The sequence below is a fragment of the Mus caroli genome, unplaced genomic scaffold, assembly GCF_978045245.1.
Source record: "Mus caroli unplaced genomic scaffold, Mus_caroli_1 scaffold_4, whole genome shotgun sequence".
NCBI classification, from domain to species: Eukaryota; Metazoa; Chordata; class Mammalia; order Rodentia; family Muridae; genus Mus; species Mus caroli.
Genome location: NW_028227259.1, coordinates 148767859 through 148786293, shown reverse-complemented (window position 1 = coordinate 148786293; position 18435 = coordinate 148767859). Strand labels below are relative to the sequence as shown.

The window sequence follows — 18435 nt, the reverse complement described above, 5'->3', positions numbered from 1 at the left end:
TGTTGTTCATAAGCATGTGATTTAAGACAGTGTCCCGGAATAGAAGTTCTGCAAGAGCTAGACCATAAGCCAACTCTTCCTCAGGGAGAAACCCCTGCCCTTTTCTGTGCATGTGTCACACATTCTGTAAGTTTTGTAACTTGAATATGCAGCTTCCTAAGTCAGATACGTAAAGGTCTAAACGGTTATAACGAAAAAAGAACTGCTGTCTTTGGTGCTCACTTTTGTGTCTGCCCTGGTGTAGATGCATTCGTAGATGACCACCGTGCATTTACCAGGTCAGCACTGCTGAGTACCTGCATGTGTGCTTCCATGCTGAGGGCCTCCTGCTGCTGCGGCAGAATGGCAGGATCACAGCTGCAGAGGATACAAGCAACCTTGCGTTTCCTTCCTGTGGCAATGCCCTGCTATATCAGGAGCTAACCTGGGCTTTAGTTACTGACAGTGTCTTTCTTAGATTTACTTGGGTCCCAGTAGTACGCTGTGGAGCAGCACAGACCAATCCTGCTTCTTTTTGTACCAGAAGCATCTTCAGCTCTCTGAAAGCTGCTGCGGCCGGTGGGATTTCCCTTGTTGCCTTTAGGGTATGCTAGTCCTTCCTCTAGCCAGTGCTAGCAGGTGGTCCTCAGTCCCCCATCCCCCCGCATGTCAGGGTCAGAAGTGTGTGTGCTTGCAAAAGAGAAACTAATGCTGTTGCCATGCAAAGCAGCTTCAGAGAGGGTGCCCTGCTTCCTTGTTCAGACCAGAGTGCTGCCCTGCAAAGACAGTTCATTGAGAGGCTCACTGCAGGAGCAGAGCCAGGCTATGGGGGTAGGAATGGCCCCTCAGCTTCAGCCTCCAGAATGCGCAGTGTCTCAGCTCTGCCCATCTGTCTCTTTGTGCTGCCAGCGGTCAACTGTGCGAGCCTGTTAGACGATGACAGGAGCGCTCCTAGCACAGATTCCTACCTGCTCACCCACCCACCTCTCCACCTGCAGGCTCTTCCCCACAGATGGACTTCCTGGAACAAAGTCTGATTCATTTGCCTAACACTTTCACTCTTGGGCCTCTTACCACAGTACGTGTGTTGATTTTAGAAGAACTGGTGGGGAGGTGGGGATTGTCATTTCCAGGGACATCTAGAAAATGAAAGACTCATATTGGTTTCTTGCCTCTTCCCTCTTGGCTTTTTGTTTTGTTTTTGTTTTTGAGATGTACATGAGTGCGCATACACACACATACACACACACACACACTAACTATGCACTCATTTATGGTCCTGTGTTACCTGGAAGTTCTGTATTCATGCTGAGGAAGCAGGTAAGTTCCTTTAGGGCCCGAGCCTGCCTCTTCAGCAATGGAGACACAGGAGATATTCATAGTCGCTTAAACTGCTTGCTGAGTTAGACTGTGAGCCCCACACCTGGTGGCAAATCAGTACGATGTCAGTAGAGATGCTATTTGAAGTAGTCTTTATCAGCTCTTATAACAGTGAGCCTTTGCCTTTAATTTTGTTTCTTCTGTATTTATAGTCTGCAGAATTACTTAATTCCAAGCTGCCCCGGTGGCAGGAAACCTGTTGTGATGCCACAAAAGTCCCAGAGAAAATCATGAACATGATAGAAGAGATAAAGACGCCCATCTCCACCCCCGTGTCCGGGACGCCGCAGCCGTCACCCATGATCGAGAGAAGCAAGATGGTAGGATCAGTCCCCTTTCCGCATGCTTACTAGTATGCATTAGTTCAAACTGACCCAAAGGGCCAGGACTGACTTTGATAGATACACCACGAGCCCTCCTTTCCTATTCCCAGACCCCCATTCCTAACCTTTCCCGGCTTCCGGCTTCCTTTAGAACTAGAATTGACAGTGCAGATGTTTGATGCTCTGCTTGACCATGCTACCTTTGCCTTAGAAATGTCATTGTTACTGTATTCCAACATTATAAGTTTATTCCCACTGATGGCACTATAGAAATCTGAGGGGACACACTAGAAAGCTCTGGTGCCATCTAGTACCTGGAAGACAGCAGCAGGAGGATCGTAAATTTGAGGCTGGCCTAGACTACACATTAGACCTTTTTCTAAAAGAAGAAGAGATAATATGATTGCGAATTGCTTCAACATAATGCAGGCCTGACTTGCAGATCTAAGTGAGTGCGTATATGAAACGAGGTTAGCCATAAACTGATTGTCATCAAAGCTATGGGCTAAACAAGTTAATATAATATGTTCAAAATTCCTTCAAAAAATTATTTCAAGTGTAGACTCCTGTAGCCAAGTAGTGCTTAAGAAGGAGCCTACTGGCTGGGCAGTGATAGCGCACGCCTTTAATCCCAGCACTCAGGAGGCAGAGGGAGGCAGATTTCTGAGTTCAAGGCCAGCCTGGTCTACAGAGTGAGTTCCAGGACAGCCAGGGCTACACCACAGAGAGACTCTGTCTTGAAAAAAAAAAAAAAGAAGCCTACCTAGATATGATGACTGATACCTGCAGTTCCAGCACTCAGGAGGCAGAGGCAGGCAGCTCTCTCTGAGTTTGAGTACAGCCTGGTCGACAGTTCCAGGCTAGCCAGGACTATATATAAGTGAGGCCCTTTCTCTAAATGAAAACTTTTGAAATATTCATAACTAGGAAAGTGGGGTTTCTGCCATTTGGTAAAAAGCATCCTGGAAATCTGTATTATTCTCTCACCGTACCAGTCTAATATTAGACTAATAGAGACTTGTTTCTACAGATTGGGAAAGATTATGACACCCTTTCTAAATACTCACCAAAGATGCCCCCTGCTCCTTCAGTCAAAGCCTATACCAGTCCTTTGATTGACATGTTCAATAACCCAGCTACAGCTGCACAGAGTTCAGAAAAAACAAACAACTCCACAGGTAAGAGATTTACTTTGATTTCTTTTATGGAAGCTTTAAAAAAAGTTGATCTTTCTATTTAATTTTTTAAAGGTCATTTTTATGTGCATGTTTGTGATATGAATGTAATTGTTAGGCTGGAGAGATTGCTCCGTGGTTAAGAGCATTCACTGCTCTTCCAGAGGTCAGTCCTGAGTTCAATTCCCAGCAACCACATAGTGCCTCACAACCATCTGTAATGGGATCTGATGCTCTCTGCTGCTGCGTTTGAGGACCGTGACAGTATACTCATATAAATAAAATTTAAAAATCAATCTTTAGAAAATAATTTTTAAAAATTTGTTTAATATTTTTTTGATAAATCTATTAACGGGGGAAATCCAGACACACGGGTCTAGTAGATGCATACAGCCCTGGCTTTGAGTAACTTATACCTCAAAGCAGTAATACCGGAGCCAAAAGTGCAGCTCCATAGTAGAGCGTTTCTAGCATGTGTGAAGCCCTTGGGTCCACTCCCAGAGTGTGTGGGGGGGTGGGGGTAGGGAGAGTAAGGGAGATGGGCTAAAGAAGGTCTAGTCTAAACCATAGACATTGGACAGGTGACGTGTCTCTGTGACACTAATGTATCTACTGGTAGATATCTACAGTGTAAGTATTTTGTTGAGAAGGATTTTTTAGACTTTTTTTTTTTTTATCATGTGTGCTTCTGTGTGGATATAAGCACTGACAGTGGCCAGAAGCGGGCTAGGATGCTGTGTTTCTGGAGTTGGAGGCAGTTGTGAACCCCTCGCCATGTGCGCTGGGAACCTAACTCAGATCCTCTGCAAGTGCAGGACCTGTTCTTAGCCACCGAGCTGTCACTCCAGCCTGAGCAGTGTGGTAATTAAAAAGGAGCAGGCCAGAAGATAATAAATTAGTTTCACACAGCGCTCCATAGCCGAAAGCTCCTTCAGTACAAATCTGATGGTAGTCACGTTGTGCCCTGGAGAACCCGCAGATTATAGTATTATAGTAAGGGAAGATGAGAGATTGCAGCACGAGATTTCTATAAAGAAGTCAGGGTTGCTCAGCAAGGAAAAATAATAGCTTGTAGTTATTTGCTTTGGAAGAAAGGTAAAGTATATAATTTATTCAAATAACTCTGGTTCCTTCTAGTAAAAGTCAAGTGAAAATTTCTGGCAGATTCAGTGTTTGAGGTGATTAGAGACATGTTAAGATAGCAGAATTTGTGTTGTGTTTGTTATGGAGATGCAATAGTAAAGCAGCTATTTTAAAGCCCCATGCCAGTTCCCCATTTCCTGGAGTAGCACATATCAGCTGGTGTTGAAGGTGAGGGACCATAGTGGCACAGTGCTCAAGCGTGGGTGGGGCCTGTGCACTCACTGGGCTGCCCCCGAGGGCTAGAGTCTGGACCAGTCTGGGACTCTTGAGGGCTCCGTTTCTGTGTCCATCAGTGTCAGCAGTCTTGAGGCCGGCTGGTGGCTGTTCACCACTGAGGTTCTTGGCAAGCGGGTTCCTAATGATTTCTCAACATCGGGAACTCACATGTACATGCTCAGTGAGAAGCCACAACACCAGCATTTCCAGCTCCCTCCTCTGTCTGTAACACGGGAAAGGCAGTGGGGCTAGGCCGCTGCCTCAGCTGCCTCTGTGTTCCACCTGCAAGAGCAGTAAAGTGTGGGCACTTGAGCTGCGAAGAGCCGGCCTGGCTGCCGTGCCACAGGTGAAGCTGGCATGCCGTGCTGGCCTTCTCTTATTACAAGTGCTCTGGGCTGCTGGGCTCCTCTGCCCACTGTGGAAGGCTCCAGGCTAAGGCTTGCTGGTTTCCTCCTCATGGGCATCATGAAAGGTCTTGAAATAGACCAAAATTTAAGTCTCCATAAGAGGATCATGTAGGCAAGACACAGAAACAAGTGGTTTCCTGGGGTCACTCATTCAAACCTGCTGCCAAGCGTTCTCTGAGTCACCATTATGGCCTTGCCCACTTCAGCAAACACTGGGGAAGATCCCAGTCTACAGCGATCAGTTTCTGTTGCAACTGGGCTGAACATGATGAAGAAGCAGAAGGTGAAGACCATCTTCCCTCACACCGCTGGCAACAATAAGACCCTACTGAGCTTTGCCCAGGGGGACGTCCTCACGCTGCTCATCCCTGAGGAGAAGGACGGCTGGCTCTACGGGGAGCATGACACCACCAAAGCGTGAGTTGGCACCCACCCAGCTTTGCATCAGGTTCAAATGGCCCTCGCCGCAGAGAGCTGCAAGTTGTCTGTGGGTGTAGGAACCTTTGTACCTCTTTATATAGTCTGGGCCACTGCTGGTTTTGCATTCCAGGATGCGGCTTTGTGCATGTATATAGGTGAGCTTGGCGCAAGAATAGATCATCAGATCATATTATGTCCCTGCTCACAAAAGGCATAAATACTGTTTATACTTATTGTGTGTGTGTATGCATGTGTGAGTATACAGCGTGGATGTATGAGGACAACCTCCAGGGATCTGTTCTCACCGGTCCAGCATGTTGAGTCCAGAGATCATTAAGCTATTATTGGTGTGTGTCTGTGTCTGTGTCTGTGTGTCTGTGTGTGTGTGCCTGTGTGTCTGTGTGTATGTGTCTGTGTCTGTGTGTCTGTGTGCCTGTTTGTGTCTCTGTGTGTGTGTGTGTGTCTGCCTGTGTGTGTGTGTGCCTATGTGTGTCTGTGTGTGTGTGTGTGTCTGTGTGTGTGTGTGTCCGTCTGTTTGTGTGTATGTGTCTGTGTGCCTGTGTGTGTGTGTGTCTGTGTGGCTAGCCTACCCCAGCTGTCATCAGGATGTCCCCAGTGTGGGTACTAGTTATCTGCCTGCCTCAGGTATCACAGATGGGTCTTTCTTCTTTATCTTACCTTTAGGAGGGGCTGGTTCCCATCGTCATATACAAAGTTGCTGGAAGAAAACGAAGCAATGTCTGTCCCTACACCAAGGTAGGGCATATGGCCCAGCTCCCTCAGCAGCTGAACTGGACCCTGTCCCTAGTGTCCCAGACACATTAGAGTTAGAGCCTCATCTGCAGCCACCCTGGGATTCACCTTCGACACTCACACTCGGAGGATTGGAGCCAATGGCTGCTCCTCTGTGGTTTCTGTGGTCCATGAGCTTCCCTGACTCTGCTAGGACAAGGCCCAGCCACCAACTCTTCACCCTTCCCTGTCCCCACCGGTTGCACACTGAGCACACAGCTCACATTTCCTGTTTTTTAGCAGCAGCAGTAGCCCTGTGCAGCACTCCACTGTGATGTTCCCTTACCTTGAATTCTGGCCTGGGGCTGTTTTCTTCCCTCCCTGTGTCCCACTCAGTGTCGTCTGTGGGTCCATTTGCTCCACTGCAGACAGTCACACTTCCTGGGACCCACCCTCAGTCCTCTATTATCTGTGTTTCCTGAGCTAGTTCAGCTATTTTTTTTCACATTTTATTTATTCTGGGGGAGGGAGCAGGTGTCACAACACATGTGTGGAAGTCAGAAGACAACCTGCAGGAGTCAGTTCTTCCCTTCCATCATGTGGGTCCCAGGGCTTGGCAGCAGGCGCTTCCCACCGAGCAGCTCAGCAGCTGCACTTACTTTCTCCTGTGTGTAACTACGCCAGCAGGCCTCCTTTGTCACCACCACACTGATAATCCCCAGTTCTTCAGTGTAGGCTGCGACCAAGAAAACAGCCGTTTTGGAGCTGCTGGAAAGATGGTTCAGGGTTTAAGAATGCTTTCCACTGTTGTGGAGGCCCCAAGGTCAATTCCCAGTCAGGTAGCCAGACAGTTACAAACAAAAGCTGGACATGATGACCATACGATGAACCTCAGGAATGACAAGTCCACAGCGAACTGGTCATCTTTACCATAAACGCCTCAGAAATGCTCTCCTCTGACTTCTGACCCCTCAGTGTCACGCGCAGTATCCTTCAGCCCCTCTCTTCAGAACGTAGCTCCATATGTTCCTCTCTGGCAGAGTCTAAACATGCTGTCAGACCAAAAAGGGAAACTGTCTGTCTGGGGAGGGGTAAGAGTTGTTTTTTGAGACAGGGTCTCAGTATATAGCTAAAGATAAACACAAATGTATATAAACATACACACATAAGCACGTATGTAAACGACTATGTGTGTGTGTATGTATGTGTGTAGCGCAGTGCTATCACCCTCTCTTCACCTTCCCTTTCATGTATGTCCGTGAACCACATGCACACCAGTGCCTTCAGAGGCTACATGAGGGCACGGGATCCTGGAAATGGAGTCACAGATAGTTGGGGACCAAGCTGGAGTCCTCTCTCCAGCTTTGTCTGTCACCCCAGTCCTTGGCCATGGGGTGTCTGGGGTCCCGGGGTCCTTGTCTGACTTGGCTCCCTCCCTTTTGGCATTGAGCCCTGCACCCGTGAGAAGCATCAGCACTGTGGACCTGACTGAGAAGAGCAGCGTTGTCATCCCACCTCCCGACTACTTGGAGTGCCTGTCCATGGGAGCCACCTCAGACAAGAGAGCAGACGCTCCCAAGGTGCCTTCTGCTTCTACCTTCAGAGCGCCAGTGTCCAGACCAGATGCCACATCCACCTCTCCCGTGAGTGCTGACTGGACGGGCTGGGGGGCGGGGAAGGGGGGGAGGCTTGGCTTTTCTTCTTCTTCACAGATCCACACTCTCCCCAGCTCTAAGCCCTCCCTGCATGTTACTCTCTCTCCTGGAGGAGAGCCGGCAGGCACCATGAGTTGCTGGAGCTCCCCTGCCTCCTTGCCTTTGTCTTAGTTTTCATCCTTTTAGCCTCAGCATTGTGTTCCTTTTCTGTTATTTTCTGAAACGAGGAGGGACTGAGCTTAAAAATGGGGACTTTGTGCCAGCCGATATGCAAATGTTGTCTTTAATCCTAAAGTACCCCCTAAGAAGGGCAGGGCGGGCTTGGGAGCCTAGCTGCATCCTGGCCTGGGGCAATTGCAGGTGGAGCGTCTCCAGAGCACCAGGCACCTGGGAGCTCGAGACAGACAAGTGAGGTCCAGGCGACTTTGGAATTTAGTGATTAGCAGCAGATAATAAACCAAAACAGGATAAAAGCCATGCTGAAAATGAAGAGGGGCCGGAAATAATGAATAGGGTGGCATCCTGGGTGGATGTGACAGCTTCGATTTGTTTTAAGTTCAGTGTCCCAAGATGGAGTCCCAAGAAAGACGAAGAAAAAGGCGTTCTGAGTGGGGAGGCCTCCAGGGATCCCACTGAGAGTAGCATGCTGGGATGGCCTCCAAGCTGAGAGGAAGGAAGGGGCAAGACCTTCATCCAGAGCTTGCTGAGAAGCAAGGGCAGCCTCCTAGATGCATTCCTGCTTCTAAGAGTCAGCCCTTGTGAGCAGCATGTGTGGCTGTAGTCTTTCTGAAGTGGCATTCAAGCTGTGACAGGAAGGAGCCATTGTGTAGAAGTCCTGAGAGATGTTTATGAGGCAGAGAGCAGGAAGTGACAGTGTGTGCAGCGTGCCTATATGGCTGGCTCTGGGTCGGGGGACTGCCGGATAGTTTTCAGGGAGGACAGAAGGGAAAAGGTAGAAAAGGAGGATGGCTGAGGGGAGAGAGAGAGAGAGAGAGAGAGAGAGAGAGAGAGAGAGAGAGTGAGAGTGAGTGTGTGTGTCTGGATCTTGTAGTTAGTCAAGGGGCTTCATGAGTCTTTCTCATTGACAGGTCTCACTTCATTCTCTTTCCTTGCAATTGTTGTTGCTGCTGTTGGTCGTTTGTCCTGGAAGGTGTTGCCAGTCTCTGCTGTGCTGATTGCATCCCTGGAGTACCCTTTACTGTGTCCCCTCGCTGTCCCCTCACTGTCCCCTCACTGTCCTGTGTTTCTGGAGCCCCAGCACAGTCAGCTTTTCTCTGCCCCTCTACAGTCACTTGCCATTGGAGTCAGCAAGTTAATTGGCTGTCTAGTTAAAGAATCCTGTCCAAGACAGGTCTGATGGCAGGCATACTCCCAGCTACTTGGGAGGCTACAGCAAGAGGATTGCAAGTTCAAGCCCAGCCTAGACAAATTACTGAGATTCTTTTTCTCAATCAAAAGAAAAGGTTAGAGTGTAGCTCGGCAGCAGAGTAGGCACATAGCACTCGTCAGACCCTGACTCCACCCACTTAACAACCCAGAACCCCCCCCACTTTATCCATGGGGCAGCTGCCGGTTCGTTTGATTGCTCGTTTGGTATTTTGCTGACAGTTGATCCCAAAGCTTTCTGTTTGCTAGACATGTACTCTACCACTGAGCTACATCCCTGTAGCTTTGGAAGTTTATTGTTTCTATGTATGAGTGCTCATGTTCCACACCTATGTGAGTTGGTGCCCGTGGAGGCTGGAAGAGGGCATCTGATCCCACGGAGCTGGAGTTACAGTTGTGAGCTGCTGATGCTGATGCTGAGAACCAAGCTCAGGCGCTCTAGAAGAGCAGCGAGTACTCTTAACCTCTGGGCCGTCTCCCTCCATCCCCCAAAGCAGGTTGTTATCTTCAATCATCTTGCCACATGGACCAAGGGAGTTGAGAGTAATCCTCACTTCATAGGGTGGACAAACTGACAGGTCCATCTTTAAACAGTAAATATTGACTCAACAGTAACAAAGAGATCCCCCCAGCCCCCAAGAAAGAAAAATGTGCGGGGACACGCTTTGATCCCAGCACTGGGAGGCAGACACAGGTGCCTCTCTGTGAGTTCGAGGCCAGCCTGGTTTACAGATCGAGTTTCCGGAGAGTCAAAGCGGTGAAACTCTGTCTCAAAAACAAGGGAAAAGCACACAACCCGCGTCACCCTCAGGCACATGGAGTCAGCAATGGTAACCCATTCTTCACTTAGCATTTCACAGTTGAAATAAGACCTAGCTTTGTTTTCAAACCTCTTACCTGCCTAAATCGAAAGCTGCTGTCAATATTGAGAAACTGAGTCAGTGTGGTGGCACGGGCCTGTAATCCCAGCATTCAGGAGGCTGAGGCAGGAGAACTGTAAGTTTCAGGCCGGTCTGGACTAGATAGTAAGACTGTCTCATAAACATGACCCCTCCAAAGGAAAAGCAAATGAGGAGTCTGCCCCCTCTTCTGCAGTGCTCCTGGGCCCTAGAGGGGACAGAATAATCACCTTGTTTAGAGCTGGGCTCATAATGAAGTCTACAGTGGCTATATCTAAGGTCTACTTCGGGATATGGGAATAGCTTTGTGGTAGAGTACTTAGGTAGCATGCACAGGATCCTGGGATCTGTCCCAGTACATACATACATGCAGACAAACACGTGTTAAAAATATAAAATTAAAAAAAGAAAACATGACCGAGATTATAAACAATATTTAAATCAACATCAAAACCCCAGAGAGCCTCAAACCAAAGACGACCATCACACTTGCTCTTTGAAGCAACACTAATTCTGCTGATTCCTGTCAGTGCTCCCGGGACCCCTGATTTGAGCCTGTCTAATGAAGGAGCAGTGTCAATGGGAGATCGGCCCTTCTCTCTCTAGTTTGCCTAGGATCTTGACTATTTATTGAAAATAATATAATAATGATAGCAATAACCTAGGGGGCTAGGGATATAGCTCAATGGTAGAACAATCAACTAGAATGTAGAAAACCCTGAATTTAACCCCGAGTACCATTCAAAAAAAAGGATAGATTTGGTTTGGTCCCCTTTTCTGAAAGCTAGAAAATTTCAGTAACGCTTATATTTCCAGGATATGATTATCATTAATTATGTTTCTTTTGATACAGATTTAGATAAGTATAAACAGATGGATGGATGGCTGGGTGGGCGGTTGCTGATTGACATTTTCACCTCCAGTCCTGACCTGACACCCACACACAGTGGACTCATAGCACTTTCTCCAGCCACCACCAACTGAGCCACCACACCCGGACCCTGCCTGGCTGGATAACTTAAGAGCGACATGGATTACAGAACCGTGGGAAACAGAGAACAGATGGCAGCCACTTCCTAGGTCCTGCAGTGGATTGAAAAATGTCCCTGTAATAGCACAGTGGTTATCAGCACAAGGAGGGCAAGGGAGCCTGGAGCTCTGACTGATAAGGCACATTCCACAGCCTTCTCTGCCGCTTACCAGCGACCTGATAAGATGCTGGATTGCCTTCCTGATCCAGAAGATAGCCAGCTGGAAGAAAGCTAGCTGGAAGTACCAGCTAGTAAAAAGTCAAAGGCCAGCAGGCAATGATGATGTAGCTCAGTTGTTACAGTTCCTGCTCAGCTTGAATAAAGCTGTGGGTTCCACCCCCAGCACCACAGAAACCTAGCATAGTGCTACATACCTAAAATCCCAGCACTCAGAGGTGAAGGCAAGAAGATCCGGATTTCAAGATCATGGCTAGCCTTGGCTACATGAGACCCAATCTCAAACAAACAAGCAAAACAGCAATTGGCTTTCAAAATCCAAAGGCAGAAATATTTGAGAGTCCCTACCCAGGCTTGCACCCAGTCCCACTAAGGATGCTTACCGTACTCGGAGGAGAAACGCACAGTGGCCCAACACAAATGCAGGGGGCTTCCCGTTAGAGGATGGGGGTACATGCAGACTTGTACACCATTGTTACCAGCTACAGAAAGGACAGACACCTTGAATATTTCAGGATCCTAGGCAGACTACAGAGAGAAGGGCCAACCTCCCCTTGGCACTGCTCCCTCATCAGACTCCCAGCTCAAATCAGGGGTCCCAGGAGCAAAGACAGGAAGCCACAGAATTAGCGTTGCTTCCACAAGCAAGCGTGATGGCAGGTTTTGGTCTGGGACTCTCTGGGGATTTGTTGTTGATTTAAATATTTTTTATAATCTCTTTCATGACTTTTTTTAATTTTACTTTTTTTTTTTTTCGTTTTCTTTCTGGTTTTTCGAGACAGGGTTTCTCTGTGTAGCCCTGGCTGTCCTGGAACTCACTTTGTAGACCAGGCTGGCCTCAAACTCAGAAATCCGCCTGCCTCTGCCTCCCGAGTGCTGGGATTAAAGGTGTGTGCCACCACGCCCGGCTTTATTTAACATTTTTAACAAGTGTGTGTCTATGTGTGTGTATGTGTGTGTGTGTGTGTGTGTATGTGTGTACCACATGCATACCTGGTACCTGAAGGAAGTCTGAAGAATTGGAGTTACAGAGGGTTGTGAAATATCATGATGGTCCTGGGGATTGAAGTCAGGACCATGGCGAGAGCAACAAGGGCCCTTAACTACTGAGCCATCTCTCTGGCCCTAGACCCTGGCCTTGAACTCACAATTGCCCTGCCTTCTGCTTCTCAGGTGCTTTACCACAGACATGCATCCCTACACCTCGGGAAACGCCCATTCGTTTGAGTTTGAGAACATGTAGTGCTATGAAGACAAGAGTGGTCTTTAACTCAAAATCTTTCTCCTGTCTTTACCTCCCAAGTGCTGAGATTCAGGCATCTGTCATCATACTGAAATGGCCATCTTTACTAGGTGTTCCAGGTTCCCTAGGCTTTCCCAGCAGGACCCAGCCCACCCTGGGTGGCCCAGCCCTTTATCCTATGAAAGTGTCTTCCTGAGTCCTAAGGAATAAGCTGTGTTAGGGTAACCTGACACCATCTTGTAAGGGATCAAGCTCTGGCGCTGTGCATCTCCACAAAGACCTCTGTACAGTAGGAAGGGGACAGTGGGACAGAAAGCAAGTAACCAGTGTATGCGACCGTGGACACCAGGTCGTCAGAGCGTCTGCGTTCTTGGAGTGAGCATCATCACAAGAAACCCCGACTCTGCCTGTTACCTTATGGACACGACAACCTCCGGTTGTCATCTCCCTTTCCAGTCTAAAGGCCACTGCTGCCCTGGTGTTTTAGGGACAAGAAAGCCCACTCTCCTAATGGCCTGCCTGGCCCCATCTGAGCACCTTGGCTTGGCCTGAATCATCCCATTTTGTTCCCTGTGCTTAGGGACCAGCACCTTACTGGCTGCCAGGAGATGACACAGCTTAGGTAACAGGCCCTGCCTGTCTGCCATGGTATCCCCAACTGCAAGGAAAGGGAAGTGGGGAGGGCAGATTTGGGGGCAGCAGTCATTCCTGACTAGGAAGTGGGACGTATGACAGCTGAGATGGGCAAAAATTAAGGGTGTATTTTGAAGTCACTCTGATGGATGGCACTAAAATTTAGTCTAGAAATTAGAGTGCTGCTGGAGGGGTGAGGCAGGGGAGTCACTCCAAAGAAAAGTTACACTTTCAGACCACTGAAAAACTCAAGCAGCAGAGGAAAAGCTGCCTCAAAACTCCCAGTGCAGATGTTTGTGGACCTTTGTGGTGGCATTATGCTCTGAAACATCTGTGGGAAGTTGAAAACACCTTGTCACCTAACCTGTGGCCCATCATAGCTTAATAAGACAGCATACTGCAGAGTGCCAAAAGCTGTCTCAGCACTACACAGCGCATCCCATGGGAAAGGATTGTTATCATCTATCACCAGCCCAGGGAAAGACCACATCCAAAATTCACAGTATACTTTTCTATTATGTATCACTTCACACTATTGAGGACCACACCCCAAGCCACCTAAGTCAGGGACCTGCCTTTACTTGGTTTTCAAGTAGACACTTTATTAAAGGATAGTATACAAGTGCGTGCACCAAGCACAGGAATAATAAAGACTACACACTTTTTCTTTTCTTCATTTTTTATAAACAAGATCATATCGCGGGCTGGAGAGATGGCTCAGTGGTTAAGAGCACCGACTGCTCTTCCAAAGGTCCTGAGTTCAATTATCAGCACCCACATGGTGGCTCACAACCACCTGTAATGAGATCTGATGCCCTCTTCTGGTGCATCTGAAGACAGCTACAGTGTACTTAGATATAATAATAAATAAATCTTTAAAAAAAAATCATATCACCCACACTAGCATAAAATTTACTGTGTAGCCAGGAATGCCTTTGAACTTCTGATCGTCCTGCCTCCTCCACTTCCCCAGTGCTGAGATTATAGCTTGGTGCCACCATGGCCAGTTTATGATGTGCTGGGAATGAAACCCAGGGCCTACCAGCTGAACTACATCCCGAGATCTTTGGGAATTGAGTCAGGGTCTCACTATGTGGCCCAGAATGGCCTCAGACTCTTCTCCTGCCTTAGCTTGCATGTGAGCACTGGCTACCAGACCTGGCCTTAAAGTGAATCTTCTTGAAGTGACTGTAGAATCAGAAACAGATTAAGAAACATCATTCTCAGATAACTGGGACTCCCTGTGTGCCCCATAGTTACTGTCTCTTCTCTACGGCCAGGATCCCCATGGCCTGGCACTGAGATCTCACAAGGACAAAATGCATAAAAGTCAAGTGCTGGTTTCCTGCCGGACTTTTGGTCGTTTCTACCTGGGGCTGTAAGAGTTCAGAGTGTGGTGAGACACCTTAAAGCGCTCTGAGCGTGTGGTTTTAGGAGGTTACAGCAGGTACTGTCAGGCAGAGAGCAGTCTAGTCTCCAGTTGAGAATCTGGTGCTGCCCTTCTAAGGCCACACAGGATAGGTCAGTGTTTGATAGGTCAGAGGAAAACAGAAGGAGGTGCTTTTCCATGGGAAGAGTCTGCTTATGTTAACTGAGGCAGCCTGGGGCTGCCAGGCTGCATTGCTGGTCTGGCTTCTGGGCACCAAGGGGCTCCTTCCAGACTCAGACTGTTGCCTGGCATACTGCTCCAGGCAGTCCAATCACGCCAGCAATTTGAGCAGGCAATCGACAGGCCAGACCTCGTGATGTCCTTTAAAAAGAAATCATAAGCCGGGCGTGGTGGCGCACGCCTTTAATCCCAGCACTCGGGAGGCAGAGGCAGGCGGATTTCTGAGTTCGAGGCCAGCCTGGTCTACAAAGTGAGTTCCAGGACAGCCAGGGCTATACAGAGAAACCCTGTCTCGAAAAACCAAAAAAAAAAAAAAAAAAAGAAATCATAAATTGGCTCTTAATCATCCCTATCAAATGAAGTTACATCAGAGGTGACTTGTCCAGAGGCCCGCTAAAGAAACGGAGTGCCCTGCAGGAAGAAATCACTTCACACCACTTGAAGCCTGATTAAAATGTGCCAAGCCAGGCAGTGGCTTTGTGCTTGTGATGAGTATACACTAAGTCCTGTGCTAGATGACTGTGCTGACTCCAGGCAACCCAGAGGTGGAGGTCACGGCCCAGGAGCCTCCAGCCTGCCTCTGGCTGAGAGTGTATCTATCAGGTGAATGCCAGTATTCGGGAGATGCTGGCCTGTGGCAATCCGGGCCCAGGCTTCAGCCTCAGAGCACACACTAGCATGTGAGGCACTTGCTTGGAATCTACAAGTGCCCGAGACTACTGAGAAACTAGGAAGCTTTCTAGGCCTTGGAGACCGCTTGGCTTGGCTCCAGTGCATTCGACGACGTTCTTCTGCCCTCTGCTGGGTGCTGCTGAGCTAGCTCCATGGGCTCAGAGTGATCTCAGGGGAACGAACAGCACGGAAGATTTTAAGGTGGTAGAACTTTTAGAATTCCAGAAAGGTGGTCCTGACACACCCGTGACCTGCCGTGAGGCTCAGCCTTTTGCCACACACCTGCAGAACTTGGACAGACCCTCATTTCAGAAGCCCCCACCCCTTGTTGATCTCTCCTTCCCCAGCACTGAACCCAGAACTCTTACATGCAAGGGTAAGTGCTGTATCAAGCCACTCCCCAGGTCCCCAGATGGCTGGCGTCAGCAGTTAGCATCAGTCTCCCAAACTAAGTAACCATGTCATTACTGAGGATGCCACTTTAAAAAGGGGTGTGTCCTCTTTAGTGTTCACCCTTCTTACTCTCTAGTCCTCCTTCTCTCTTTCCCTTCCCCTTTCCCCCTTTCTCCACGTGGCCACGGCTGGCCTCTCTACCTTCTTTCTCCCTGCCTTTCTACAATAAAGCTCTAAAACCGGAAAGAAAAAAAGTCCAAGGAAATAAAAAGGGGTGTGGGGCACAGTCACCATAGCACCACAACGTGGGTCTGAGGCCTATCTGCAAGCGTTTCCTTCCACGCTATGCTCTGGTGTTGTGTTTAAATTCAGTAAGACCTGAGTTTCTATGAGCATCCAGGATGTTCCATACTGACCTGTGTGTGAACACAGTCGCCACACTTCAAGGCACCTCGTCCTCCAGTTTCTGAAATGCAAAGGGCGCTCTAAATTCTAAAATGTTTTCTCTCCTTTGCTTATTCTTCTGAAATACTTTAGATATGAGGTAGTCATCTCAATGTGAGATCACAGGATACTTTTAAACATGAATAGCTTTAAAGATTTATTTTTATGTGTGTGTGCTTGAGCCAGAGTGGATTCCCGGATTCAGATCCCCTGGAGCTGGAGTTATAGGGCTTGTGAGCCTCTATGTAGGTGCTGGGAGATTATCTACACCCACAGCATCATTCACGGATCCCTATCTCCAGCCCCACGGGTGGCTTTAAACTCAACTCTGCCTGGCTTTACCTGTGGGTCTTATAAGAGTGTACTGATTTCAAGCCTTCCATAATCTTTGTCCTTTCCAGAGTGATGCCAACGGGACCGCAAAGCCGCCATTCCTCAGGTATGTATACCCTGTGCACAAGGTCAGTGGAACGTTGTCCTGTCTACTAGGAAGTGGCCAGTGGTGCCCCATAGGCCTTTCTCAGACAGAGGAAACTGAGGCCACCCTTCTTGTCACCGCTAGCTTTACAGTCCAGGAATGGAGTGGAGAGGGACAGAGCAGAACCCATGGCAGGGTTTAGGAGACTAAAGCAGCCTGTGTGACTTGTTCCCTAGTGAGGCATAGTAAGCTGCCGCATACTTCTGTGTTCAGAACGGGCAGTCCTGGGTGTGTATGCAATACTGAATAAAGACTTTGCTACACAAGCATAAAAAGGACCTGAGTCCAAACCCCCAACACCCACAGAGGGGCAGTACATCAGAGCATGCATCTGTAACCCCAACACACCCCAGCACCAGAGGGGAAGATAGACAGATTTTGGACACTCAGTGGTCAATCCACAGAAATACTCAATTCCAATCTCAAGATGGGAGGTGGAATATGGGAGAAAACACCTATGACATTTGGCATACACACCCCATAATATACACAACATCAAAGTCCTGCCATGGAGGTCTTTTTCTTTTTGGGGGGATGTCTAATATGTCTATTTTTATACTTTTTCTCCCCTATAGTGGAGAAAACCCCTTTGCCACCGTGAAACTCCGGCCGACAGTGACAAATGACCGATCAGCACCGATCATCCGATGAAGATGCAGAGGACAGTGCCAGCCCCTCTACTCGAGTTCTCACCCGCAGAGCGATAGGTATACATTGCTGGACAGCAGGCATTGTCAAAGATTGCAGAGTGCCTGATGTCAGTGAAGCCCCTCTTGAGCAAATCAATGTACTTTCTCAGATTAACAGAGGTGGGTTTACACGTTTCTGTCTTTAAGGTAAAAGAGTAGCTTAGTGAATAAATCAACCATTTGAAATGTTTTCTTTTCTATTCAAAAGGCAGTAAATTTGGCTCAAATTTTTAAATTTTTATTTTTAAGGAAATAGCCAGAATGAGGGATAGTCGGTGTACGCTTTTATGCCTGGCTTTCTGTAGCTGAATGCAAATAAGACCAGAGTTTTATTTTATAAAGCCTGTGTTCTCAAGTAGCATTATGATGTTCATTATATCATGTAAGTTTGCATCAGAGCATGCAAATCCAGTAACAATGTAAATTATGAAACTATATTAAATATTTTTTAAATGACCCAATTTTTACCTTTTGATTAAACAAGTAGAACTCCAACCTCATTGACAGGCACTGCTGCAGAGAGCTGAGACAGTCAGCCTGCTTCATTGGCGCTTGTAAATTTATCTCCAGGAGTTACTGAATTCAGTGTTACAAAGGTTGCCAGCAGGGGTCTCAATACGTCTGAGGGCTCTGTACAAACCAAACCAGGTAACCAAAGCCCCATCATGGTTCTGGGGTCACCTCCTGTCACTCATATCTTAACCAGCCACTGGCCTGTAAATAGCTATTCTGAAGCCTGGTGGGCAGGAGGGTGGGCCTGCCATTCCAGCCCAACACTGTCCCACGCGCAGACCAACATCTGCTCAGGCCACTGCACAGAGCCTTGAGCCAGAGATCAGGCTGCCCCTACCTGCCCAAGATGTAGACCTTGTCTAGAATAGCAAATAATTAAAACCCATCCTCAGGACAGTCACTGTTGATAGAAACTTGTTGCTTATCAGTTTCTCAGATCTCACCGAGAAATTATTCCTCCCCAAATTGCAAATTGGTCAGGGTCTATGTACAGGACGCCGTCCTTTCCAGCTGGGCCAAGCAGTGGCAAGCTCCCATGGGAGAGCAAGCCTGATGGCCCCATCAGGGGCAACTTAGCACAGGCCTGCCCATGCCAGTGACCTCCCTAAAGTACAGAGTCTGGGTCATGCCGTCCATTACCACTGTGGTAGGCAGGTGTCCTGGCCTGATGGGGGAAAGGGCCACAGTTCAAATACAGTCCGTGTTCTCCCTGTGACCAACCTATGTGCAGGATAAGGTGGGAAGCCTTATGCTTTCAGCAACAGGGAACAAGCCTGGCTTTCAGATGTGTAAAGTGGGGGGGGGGGGGGGGGGGGAAAGTGGGCTGAGGACTCATGTC

General features: G+C 48.2%; 1 protein-coding gene across 1 annotated transcript in view; it reads left to right on the top strand.

Annotated features, from left to right (window-relative positions):
* Baiap2l1 (BAR/IMD domain containing adaptor protein 2 like 1) overlaps positions 1 to 17425 on the top strand; it is a 92881-nt gene extending 75456 nt beyond the window's left edge. Inside the window, exons 8-14 of the mRNA XM_021162665.2 lie at positions 1512 to 1679; positions 2713 to 2860; positions 4830 to 5040; positions 5728 to 5799; positions 7226 to 7418; positions 16319 to 16356; positions 16971 to 17425. Of these exons, the coding sequence (XP_021018324.1) occupies positions 1512 to 1679; positions 2713 to 2860; positions 4830 to 5040; positions 5728 to 5799; positions 7226 to 7418; positions 16319 to 16356; positions 16971 to 17046 (906 nt within the window). The 3' untranslated portion in view covers positions 17047 to 17425. The remainder of the gene's footprint in view (positions 1 to 1511; positions 1680 to 2712; positions 2861 to 4829; positions 5041 to 5727; positions 5800 to 7225; positions 7419 to 16318; positions 16357 to 16970) is intronic.
* The last annotated feature ends 1010 nt before the right edge of the window (positions 17426 to 18435 follow it).